This window comes from Centruroides vittatus, unplaced genomic scaffold (assembly GCF_030686945.1).
Source record: "Centruroides vittatus isolate TY-2023 unplaced genomic scaffold, ASM3068694v2 contig_290, whole genome shotgun sequence".
Taxonomy (NCBI): domain Eukaryota; kingdom Metazoa; phylum Arthropoda; class Arachnida; order Scorpiones; family Buthidae; genus Centruroides; species Centruroides vittatus.
The window spans coordinates 2,016,931-2,029,771 of NW_027121846.1; the positions used below are offsets into that span (position 1 = coordinate 2,016,931).

The window sequence follows — 12,841 nt, forward strand, 5'->3', positions numbered from 1 at the left end:
CATTAGTTCCAAACAGCAAACAATTGTTCAAATACAATAGTAGAACTAGTTAATTTTAACTTTTAATTAATCAGCTAATTATTTTTGACATTTTCTTTTATCAAATCTAGCAAACTGGTTAATTAATAGTGTGCTAAAATATTTTATTTCTAAATTTTGCATTCTGGATATTAAATGGATTAATATATGAATATTATATTTTGAAAATATAGAGATTTATAAAGTATTAATTTGGCATTATTATTTCAGTCTTCCTACTTTTTATTATTAGAAATAACTAATAAATGAAAGTTCCTAAATAATTTTTTTAACTTTTTTAATCTAACAGTATACCATTGTTTTCAAATAATTGACCTTGGTTGATTTTAACAACAGAGCATTAACCTTGTAAACTAAAATTAAGTTTTTATGCACGATCCTGACTTGACGAAATTTGAAACTAACTCTGCTTTGTCAAATCATCTAAATGATCCAACTTTTCATTAACTGTCTTCTAAAAACCATGTAAAATTTAATCTGATACTATTTATTAAACAAAAATCTGCATATTATTTTAAATGCCTAAAAAACAAACATTCTATTAAAATCAATGACCAGTAATAAATGATATCTTGATCTGACAACTTAATGAAATGTAGTGAAAGATTTGATAAAATTTAATTTAGTATTAAAACTGATTAGTCTTAATTAATGAGCTTTAGTAAAAATTACAACAGCATTACATAAATATAAAGTGAAACCAACTCAACACTTTTATATTATTGCAGTTTTCTATTTGCTGTTTTTATGATCCACCTTCTTATAATATTTTAATAAAAATAAACTCTCTTCAACTTGCTGAATAAAAATTTAAAAAAAATAAACACAATTTGATAGTACAAAGAAACAATTTATTTAAGAAGAGAATACTTTGCCAAAACAACTGACAACTTAAGTGCAGATTAGATTTGTCACTGTGTTTAAAGTTTAGAATTCTTACATTTTCTTGAATATTTTCATTGATGTTTTGAATGTTTTATATGCCATTATTGCATTTGGATGGGATAAATAGTACACAGATTATATTTAATAAAAATATATTTTCTTAATATATAGTTGGAAACAATGCAATATATACATACATCCATATTTATATATGGTATATATAAAATCTATTTAAAATACTGTCTGATAGACTAGAATATTCAATATTTTGTAATATCTTGACTTCGAAGATACTCAACAGATATAAAAAATTCTTCAAAATACTGTTGTCAGTCAATTAGAGTTATTACATTGTTATTATAAAAACAGCTGTAGGTTGTTTTTTCAATATATTGATCACAAATATAATTACTTTTTCCTTCTAGAAATGTTATGACAAAACATGTTGGCATAAGAATTAAAATTCAAGAATACAGTCAAACCTCAGTTTTCGAACATAATTCATTCTTAAAAGTTGTTCTAAAACCAAAACAAATGTTCCCATAAGAAACAATTTAAAATGGATTAATCTGTTCCTGTATATGGCCTTATCTCATGCTAAAAATGCAATGTGACATTGTATATAATATAATACTAAATTATATATAATAAACTTTCATTTAATCTGACTTAAGCACCTTAAAGACAAATTCTTGGATGTCACTTATGCTATGCAAATGTTGATTAACACAGTTTTTATTAATTTAATTTAAATTCAACTGTAATGCAGACTGAAAAACAGTAGTGTCTTTCCTGTAAGCACATTGAAATCTAATTTAAATAGCAATGTCGTCAATGATTCATGTCATGACATCTAATGATGCAGAAGATCTCAGCTCCACTAACTTTTGAATCAATAGTCCTGCTGCCGATTGGTCAGATTGTCGACTTTCTTTAACATATGAAGTATAGGGAGTTGACTGACCGTGTCTCTCTAACCTGTGATCGGATCTTGTCGAGTAGCTTGTTTGGCAACAGAGTTACCAAATGGCAACTGGGACAAATAAGAGTTTGAAATTCTGTTTATGAACCAATTTGTTCAAAAAGTGAGTCGTTTGAAAACTGAGTTTCACTGTATCTGATATGTAAGTAAGAAATGTAATAATTTGTAACTGAGTAATAATTTAAAGTAACTAAGTATAAGTAAAAATTTTTTTTAATCTTCTAAACATATTCTGGTGATAAAACTAATAATAGTGAGAAATAAAGTAGATCATCATTTATGCCTGATCTAACATTATACATTGATATTATCAAAACATTGCATTATAAATATATATTTTTAATAATAAAAATAAAATTTACAAAAAATTTTAAAGAATATACATTAATAAGTTTACAAAATTCTAAAATAGTTGATTGTTTTCTCCTAACAATTTTGACTATTTTGTAAAGAATGAATGGACTAGTTTCATTAGTTTCCATGTCTTGACTCAAAAATTACCCACATACATTCTGTTAGAATGCGGAATTGTCTGAATAAGTCAACTTTAATTCATCAAAATTATCACTGGTAGTACAGTGGAACCTCACACAATGAGTATTTCGCATAGCGAGTGATGAGGAGAGGGAAAGCCCCGAATTGTGCACATGCAGCATGCTCCATCAGTCTGTGTTTAGAACTCGTTCCTCTAGCATCTTACTGTCGCCTGTAATCACATATTTTTCCAAACTTGTGTTCACACACATTACTTATAAACATCAACAATCATAGCTCGTTATATAATAAACACGCCAAACAATATGCCAAATTCTTGCGATTCCAAATTAAATTTTAGAAATGTCTGGATTAAAAATTAACTTTTTATAATTATTAAATTTAGTACGAGATGGAAACATAACTGCCTACCTTTAGTCAAATTAATTAATTTCTAATATTTAATTATAGCATTTACATAACCCAAGAATTTGGCATATCGTTTAAAGTGTTTATCAAACACATTAGCTGTGCCTTTTTTTTCTTTCTGCAATCAAATTCTCATTCCAGAATGGTTCAATTCAGTGCTAGAGGAAAAGATGATGATGATTCATGCTTCTTAACAATGTATATTGTGCAATTTTTTTTGAATAAACATTGTACATAAAACATTTGAGCATTTTTTCGGCATGAAACGCATCATCATATTTTACATTACTTTCTATGGGAAAAATTGTTTCGCTTAATGAATGTTTTGCATTACGAGTAAACAAATTATGCTCGTTAAGCGAGGTTCCACTGTATATGTAGAAAAAAAGATTAGTCTTGTATTGTATCTTTAAATTTACTAATTAATATTAGAAAAAAAAATAAAATAAAAATTCAAAGCTTTCCAGTTCTCTTACAAGTTCAAAAAAAGATTTTACTACACAAATTTCAAAAGTTGCCAAACTCTATCAATTTATATTAACAAAAATATCAAATTGAAATATGCAACTCTAAGAAGCTACTACAAATATTAAAAGCAATTAAATTAATTTCTAATGCTATAAATATATAATTTCTTTCAAAATAAATAGTAACCATATTAACAACAATCTGTTAATGATAATAGCTATTATTATTTTGACTTAAGTTATTAACACTTTCAAGAATATGCTATGAAGACATTAAATAATCAGTAATTTATATGTAAATTAGTATTAGTGAAAAAATAATGATAATCTTTATTCTTTCACTAACAGTAATTATCAAATACTCCTTCAAATAACAATAACAATAAAACTATTAAAATTAAAAATAAAAGACCTTTCAAGAGAAAATGTGCGTACGGGTTATAATATTCAAGCTACACACCAACCAAAGTCGAATAAAATTGGGTTTCTCGCCCGATTTTATTTGGCTTTGGTTGGTGTGTAGCTTTACATGTATCGGATGTAGTAAAGACGTGTGATAATATTCAAGATTTTCAGAACTTACTGATAATGATTAAAACAATTGAAACATCTTAAATTCTTAATTAATGATTTTTGTTTTTGTATATAGTGAAACCTGCTAATATGGCAACCTTTGTAAGATGACTACTTGAGCTGTATTGAGCTGATCCCTTCAGTGGTCACATTAACATGTTTCACTGTATTTTTAAATCAAAGTTATGGAATGCAACTGGAGAAAATTACATTGCTGGAGTTATGGAACAACTTCTCGCACAATCCCTGGAAAGGATAAATCAACAAACTAAAACCTTTCCCTGTTTGTACTGGGATATAAAAAAGGTTTTAGTTTGTTGGAGTTATGGACGTTGATTTTTTCATTTGCATTTTTAATCCTATCTATAGTCACAAAAATTCTATTTATTACTATTAATTTATAAGTATTAATAAAATTACATGAAATAATTATTCAATTATTGATTTCTTACCACTGGAATAAGTAACTTTTTAATTTCTTCTGTTGCTCGTTCAATTCTAAGAGCTGCTCGAGCAGCTGTATCTTCTACTGTAATTAAAACATGCAAGTCTTCACTGAGATGCTCCCAATTTGATTTTCCTCTATTTTGTTCTTCCTGTTTTTTTAATAAATAAGATTCTTAATGATATACTAAATTATTATATAAATTAAAAAATCAATTAAAATTTTTTATTAATGTATTATTGTCATTATTATTTTACAATTCATTTGATTAAAATTGCATTAATTAATGATGATTATTTTTATGCATGAAGTAAAATTATAATAAATTATTATAGATTTATATTTGATGCCAACTTCTACTCAGTTCTTTTATTAAAAATTTCAAGAGAAAAGACTACTTACAATAACTAAAACTGTGAGAAGAAAAAGTGAAATTAATCTGTTTTATCTCAAAAGGAAAACTTAATTTTAAGAGATTGAATGATAGTTTAGAAATAAAATTGGAAGTAAATATGAAGAGAGAATAATATAAGAAATTAATTTAACTTGTAAAAAAGACTAATGAATCTCCCCAAAGAGGCATCCCAGAGCTAACCAGCTGTTTGATACAGTTTTATCAACAAAATCCTGGGCTAAATCATAAGGATGCCTGCCATGGAGTGCCTTTTGAGCTCATAATTGCTTAATAGTGTCTATGCTTTTTATACATTGTGTTGCATCCATATGATGTGAGTGTAAGTTTAATGGTGTGTTATTTAAGTCTGCTAGAGTTACTGCTTTATGTAACTGTGATATTTCTTGTTTTCTGTGGAAAAACTCTCATAGTGACTATTTGTTTGTAGTGAAGGTTAACTATGTCAATCAGGACACATCCACCATCTTTACGTGGACGGGTTAATCTTTCTCTGGTGGATTTAGAATGATGATGTTTATGTTTAGTGAGTGTTGTTCTCGTTTCCCTTTGGAGTTGCTCAAGATCTGTGCAAGTCCAATGTATAACTCCAAAAGAATAAGTGAATGATGACATATGTATTTAGTGCTTTAACTGTGTGTTTTGCATTTAAAACTGTGTTCTGAGAATAACATTTAACCTACTTTGGTATTCTTTAATTAATCTTTGCTTTATTTGGTATCTTCTGTTAGTTTGGCCTGTTCAAATCCTAAATACTTATTGAATCCATGGAAGAGGGCAAATTCTACATCTCCATTTCTAAGTGCAAAATCTTCTTTCTTCACGACTCCTTTTTCTATGTGAAGTGCTTTGCATTTGTCTAGGCCAATTTGTATGTCCTTGGTGTATGAATGTGTGATTTGTAGGAGTTGATGTCGATTTTGTGTGGATGCATAAAGTTTTGTCATCCATGTACATGAGATGTGACAATGTAAACTGTGTTGTTTAACATGTTAGGTAATGAGTACTAGAGAGGACTAAGGGCTAAGCAGAACTAGAGAGGACTCAAGGAATCTCCTTGAAAAATTCCTCGCCTAATGAATATTTGGTTTGTTTGGTTTGTATGGAGGTGTTATGAATCCTGAGATGTGGTGATGTTCTTCAGTGCTGCATAGTGTTATGAAAGAAATGCATTGAGTGATGGATGTATTTTGTAGATTGTAGAATACGTAGCAGCCAACTGTGTGGAACACTGTCAAGTACTTTTCTGTAGTCCATGGGTTCCACAAAAAAATTTTCCTTTACATCATATGCACCTTTTTCTGCAGTTCAACAAAACCTCAAGAGATGGCACTGCCAATAACTGTGCACAGCCATGGGTGACAACTTTCCTCTAAATTAAACTATGTAAACATTCAATCACCAGTAAAATGTGACAAAGCCCTTAGCTTGTCACCTACAGACCATTTCATACCAAATTTTCAAAAGTTCTATTTACTATTAGTAAATAGAACTTAGAATAGCTAAAGTTCAACCAAGGCACCTCTAGTGGTAAGATAGGTTTTTCTACCCGCACAGTTTTTTGTGATTAGTAAAAGAATGTTTAGATAATAGCTTGTGAGCACTAAGATTGGCTTTTCTTTACTGCCAGACTTATTATACCACCACAGGACATCAAATTAGACTCAGAAAAACACTATTTTATTAACAGATTGCATTTCGGATGTGGAGTCCCTCATCTTGAGCAACATCCAAGCTGGTATCACACTTAGACCTGGTTACTACCATGGTAATTATCTCCATAGAATGTGGGTGTGGTCACTCTTAGCTTCATTTCTCTTCACAGACCTTACTAGCATAGATGTCCCTACCAGGAGCTTGTGCTTCAGCCTGCATTGCTATATGGATCAGTAAAATTACGAGGCTCTCCCACCATGACCAGGTGGTGACCATGAAGAGTTTTTGTTGTTGTTATTGTTATTATTATGTTGGGTTAAGTGAGATATACTCAGTTAACACCGGTGGCTGTGTACTATGCCGGACCAAAGTCAAGGCATAGTAACCAAAACAGAAATTAAAGAAGTGTATCAGTGTGTGTGTCTGTATTCAGGAATTTTCTCACAATATGACATGTATTCAATATAGTGGCCTTCTGTAGTGTGATGTATGTGTTTCCATTCAATTCTAATGTGCCCAGGCTTTTGTGTAGTGTGTGTGGTATGACACCTGTAGAGGAGAGAACAACAGGTACAATAAGCACCCTATCCATCCTCCACAGATGCCTTATTTCCTGGGCGAGTTCTGTGTACTTGCTAAATTTTTCAGTGCATGCGTTTTGTATATTGTGAGTGTTTGGAATGGATATGTCTATAATGTATGTGATTTTATTGTGTTTGTCAATGAGTGTGATGTCTGGTCTGTTGTGGTAAATTGTTTTATCTGTGATTATGGCTCTGTCGTAGTACATTTTGTGTGTGGTGTTTTCCAATACTGTCTGTGGAATGTATTTGTAGTATAATTTGTGGATGTCTACTAATTTGTGTTTCTTTGCAAGCTCTTGATGTATTATATTTGCTACTTGATTATGTCTGTGTAAATAATCTGTCTGTGCCAAGAGCTTGCAACCAGAGGTGATGTGTTGTATAGTTTCTGGCGTGATGTGACATTGTGTCATTTGTGAGTGTTGCATCTTTGAGTATGTGTTTTCTGTAGTTTTTAGTATTTATGACCTGATCCTGTATGGCAATCATGAATCCTTCCGTCTCCCCAAAGAGGCATCCCCGAGCTAACCAGCTGTTTGACGCAGTTTTGTCAACAAAATCCTGGGCTAGATCATATGGATGCCTGCCATGGAGTGCCTTTCGAGCCCACGATTGCTTAATGGTGTCTATGCTTTTTATATGTTGTGTTGTGTCCATATGATGTGAGTGTAATTTTAATGGTGTGTTATTTGAGTCTGCTAGAGTAACTGCTTTATGTAATTGTGATGTTTCTTGTTTTTTGTAGAAAAACTCTCGCAGTGACTGTATTTGTTTGTAGTGAAGGTTAACTATGTCAATCAGGCCACGTCCGCCATCTTTACGTGGAAGGGTTAGTCTTTCTATAGCAGATTTAGGATGATGTTGTTTATGCTTAGTAAGTGTAGTTCTTGTTTTCCTTTGGAGTTGCTCAAGATCTGTGTGAGTCCAATGTATAACTCCAAAAGAATATGTGAGTACTGGAATGACATATGTGTTTATTGCTTTGACTGTGTGTTTTGCATTTAACTGTGTTCTGAGAATAGCATTTAACCTACTTTGGTATTCTTTAATTAATCTTTGCTTTATTTGTGTATGTTCTGTTAGTTTGGCCTGTTGGAATCCTAAATACTTGTAGAACTCACCCTCTTCCATGGATTCAATAACGTCTCCATTTCCAAGTGCAAAATCTTCTTTCTTCAGGATTCCTTTTTCTATGTGAAGTGTTTTGCATTTATCTAGGCCAAATTCCATTTGTATGTCCTTGGTGTATGAATGTGTGATTTGTAGGAGTTGACAAAGTTGTTTTTGTGTGGATGCATAAAGTTTTATGTCATCCATGTACATGAGATGTGACAGTGTAAACTGTGTTGTTTTTTCGTGTCTGATATTGTAACCATATTGCGTGTTGTTTAACATGTTGGATAATGAGTTCAAGGCTAGGCAGAACCAGAGAGGACTCAAGGAATCTCCTTGAAAAATTCCTCGCCTAATAAAAATTTGGTTTGTTTGTATGGAAGTGTTACTAACCCTGAGATGTAGTGTTGTTCTCCAGTGCTGCATGGTGTTTTGGAAGAATGTAATGAGTGATGGATGTATTTTGTACATGTGTAGAATATGTAGCAGCCAGCTGTGTAGAACACTGTCGAATGCTTTTCTGTAGTCTATATATGCCATGTGTATGTTTCTGTGTTGTTTGTATGCTTGCCGTAGAATGACTGAATCTATGAGTAACTGTTCTTTGCAACCCCTGCGATTTCTACGGCAACCTTTTTGTTGTTCCGTGATGCCCTGAGTAAGAAAATTTGGCATGTCTTGTGGATTGATGATGATGTGTGTTAGGTGTTCAGCTAGTTCCTGGTGCAGTGATGTAAACTTTTTGTACCAGAAATTGTGAATGTTGTCTACACCAGGTGTCTTCCAGTTGTGTGTTCTGTTAACAGTGTATTGGAAATCATGTATATTTATTTCAGCACAGGGCATAGTTGGTATGTTGTGCAAGTTTCTGTTCTCCTCCTCGATCCAGCCTGCATCAGCATTATGCGTGACAGCACTGGACCAAAGAGAAGACCAATATGTTGTGAGTTCTTCTTCTGTTGGTGTGCCACTGTGCTGTGTATCAGTGTTTGCTTTGTTATTGATTTGTCTGTAAAAGAGTTTTTCATTGTTTGTAAATAATTTATTTTGTTGTTTTCGTAGTGTGCGTGTTTTGTAATGTTTGAGTCTACGTGCTTTGGCAGCAAGTTTTTGTTTTAGTGTATCAATGTATTCTGTAATGTGTGTTGTGATGTTCATGTTTTGTATGTGTTTTTATTTTCTTGAAAATGTTTTTGAGCTGTTTCCTTAATTTGGGTGTTATGTTGCTTTTAGTGTATTGTGTCAGCCTGCCTAATTGCTGTCTAATGTCATTTATTTGTATTTCTATTCTTCTCTGCCAGGCAGGCTTGTGATAGTATTGTGTTTTCTGTGTATTTGTCTGTGACTGTACTTTCAGTCCATGGTGTGTCACTACTGTGACTGCCCCAGCATAAACTAATGTATGAATGTCTGCGAGTGTAGAAATTGAATGAATGTAGTGTGGTATTAAGTGAGTGTTTACATAATTTAGTGTTTTTTCTACTTCCTTTGACGTGTTGATTTTTGGTATTCGTGGTCGTTGTGTGGGATCTGTGCCTGTATATTTAGTGAGTGTTTCCTGAAATATAGGTGAGAGCGTATTAACTAAATCCATGTCTATGTTATCAGTGATGGACGAGGAAGTGTCTGTAGTATCATTAGTGGTAATTGTTGTATGTGTGTTATTATCAATGCTTGTTGCTGGATTATCCTGACAGGTTACATGATCTTCATTAATGTTAGATGTTTCTGTCTGTTGATGTATTTGATCTGCAACCTGTTGTTTGATAAGTTCAAGTGTTGTTTGTGGAGTAAGGTTGTTGTGTATAATTGTTCTTTTTTGATCAACAACCCTTTGTTCAGTGACAGTGAGGTGAGGATATTGTTGTGTGAATTTATGGTGTAGTTGTTGTCTGTATGCTGTCATGTTTGTTTCAAGTTTTGTGATTGTGTAGTAAGTACGGATGATAAACTCGTTCATTTCTACTGTCCATTTCATCCGTTGGCGTGGTTTTCCAGCCTTTGTGGTCTGTGGATGCATTGCCACAGAAACACCAAGGCTGAGTTGGTTCCTCACATCTGTTGAGGGCATTGCAGTAGCCATGCTTGGGCCAGTGCTGCTTTTGCCACCGGTAACCAGGGGAGACTGTGGCCTATTTTTCGAACGTGAGCCTCTGCCTAACTCACGAACGCGGACCTTGTTAACCCGGGCGACGTCCGAGCCAGTATCACACTTTGATCTAGTTATCACCATAATAAATATCTCCACAGAATGTGGGTGTGGTCACTCTTAGCTTCATTTCTCCCCATAGACCTTACTGGCATGGGTGTCCCTACCAGGAGCTTATGCTCCAGCCTGCATTGCCCTATGGATCAGTAAAATTACTGGGCTCTCCCACCATGACCAGGTGGTGACCACGGGAGAGTTATTATTATTATTATTATAGGAAAATTTACACAAATGTATATTATATTGTTTACTTATTGTTGTATCATCATCACTATCAGAAAAATTAATTTATAATAAATGCTAATTTTACTTACAATATTCTTAAAAAACAAAACTCTTAAAAGAATATTGTATAGCTTTGCATGACGATGATCATATTTTACTTTACTTACTTCTTTTATATACAGACTAGAAGAAGCTCAATATGATAAGATCAATTGCAAAATATAATAAACTGTTTAGATTAGATAAACAAAATCCGACAAATGGCATGTAATTTTCAATTGTGGGAAGAGAAGGAAAAGAAAAAACAAAAGAAAAAAAATTAATCTAGGAAAATATTTAATGAGTTTAAAGAAATGTTAATATTTTAGCATCATTATTCCAGCAAATAACCAAGTTTATGTTCTGGTTTCAGTCTATTTTTTTTCCAGTTAATGATATAATAGTTAAGAAAAAGTTATAAATTTAAACTTAAAATGATAAGAATATAACAGATATATAATTTTAACCTGATATCTTAGTATAAAAATTTTTAGTTGAAATAGATGAATCTATAATAAATAAAATTATAGAGGCTTCCAATCAAAATTTGCATTAGGACATCTCTTTTAAAAATAAAATTATTAACAAATTTGACTATAGAATCATATAGAATAAAACTAAAATATATTGTTAAGAATATTTGATGTAGTAGTACCTAACAGAAAACAAATTAAGAAAGCAACAGCAAAGGAAAACTTGGATCAAAACCAAATGATAAAAATATGAAGACATATTCAACAACAAAAAAACAAAATTTTAATGATCTAGTAGTTAATGAGAAACAACATAACACATGTCAATTACTAAACAAGTTAAACCTTTGAAGTTTTCACAACAACAGTATGAAATTTAGAAACATGTTTCCAAAAGTAGTTTTGTCATCACAGTATTTATTCATAAGCATAACTGATTAGTCGTAAATTCAATGTTAAATAACAACTTATATTGGCTGAGTTTCATAAACTGTGTAACAAGTTTCAGTTTAATAATACAGAAAAATAATAATAATTAGTTAATCATAGAATTAAGAAAACATGAATATACTGTATTAAATTTATTAAATGAATTATCATTATAGAATTGATTTGATCACACAAAACTTCATTGTTTGCTATAACATTCAAGTGATAGATTATATGAATTTTAATGAGTGAAGTTATTTAATACATAAAATGAGAATTGACAACGTACAAAACATTCAAAATTGGAAAAAATCCACATAACAAAAAGTATTTTGGTAATTGCTTTGGATTGAGATTGAGCAATAATTTAACTAAAACTTACAATTCAAGAGAATATATTTATTTTCTTATTTAAGTAAATTGATTAAAATTATATTAAAATCATTGTCCTTATTTTTTCACCGATTCTCTTTTCTAAAATTTTTTTTACGGTTTAATCTATACTGAAATAAAGATTAAGCAACATTCTTAAACTACAAAATGATAATCAACAATATTAACAACAACTCATATACTATATACCAGGGGTGGGCAAGCAAGATTCAGTGGGAGCCGAAATGTAGGTTTTGCAAAATGCATGGGAGCTGCAGTTCTGTATTGTCGTGGTGGATAGCATGGTAAGGTGCGCGATTTTATTATATAATATAAATATAATACAAAACAAATATTGAATTTTTTTAATAAACATATTTTCACAAAATTATAAAAATAATAATAAAAAACAGAAATTAACACTTTCAGCAAGAGCCACACATAACTCAAAAAGAGCCATGTGCAGCTCTTGGAACTGCATTTGCCCATGTCTACTATATACTTTAAACACACAGTATTTTAATTTTACAAAAGATTTTTTTAAAATACAGGGTGATTCTAAAAGATGTTCCCAAATTCAAGTTTTTATTATGAGAGACATAATAAATCAGCTGTGATGAGACTAACATTAACCAACAGAGCAACTCAAAAAGTTTTATATCTGTTCATTAGTTGTACTGGCAATGGCATAGTGGAAAATGGTGAGTAATGGACAGCAGAGAGCTTTCTCTGTTCTCAATTACTATTCGAACAAGTCCATTGTTGTTCAATAGCATTTCTGAACAAAGTTTGGACTGGACCCTCCCTCTAGTAAGTCGAATCGAAAGTAGTATGCCCAATATGAAGCCCCAGGCTGCATTTGTAAGGAAAAGTCAATGGGCTGTCCCATTGGTGAGTGACTTGACAGTGAAATGCATGCATGATTCATTTGCAACGAGTCTGCAGAAGTCCACGCATACAGGCCAAGAATTAGGATTCTGCAGACAACAGTGTGGAGCTGTGCAAAAGACTCATCATGAAACCATATTGATTACA

General features: G+C 31.7%; 1 protein-coding gene across 2 annotated transcripts in view; it reads right to left on the reverse strand.

Annotated features, from left to right (window-relative positions):
* LOC136972395 (protein held out wings-like) overlaps window positions 1–12,841 on the reverse strand; it is a 67,866-nt gene that overhangs the window by 4,287 nt on the left and 50,738 nt on the right. For both annotated transcript variants that reach the window (XM_067266979.1, XM_067266978.1), the window contains exon 4: window positions 4,302–4,445. In XM_067266979.1, coding sequence (XP_067123080.1) covers window positions 4,302–4,445 — 144 coding nt within the window. The remainder of the gene's footprint in view (window positions 1–4,301; window positions 4,446–12,841) is intronic.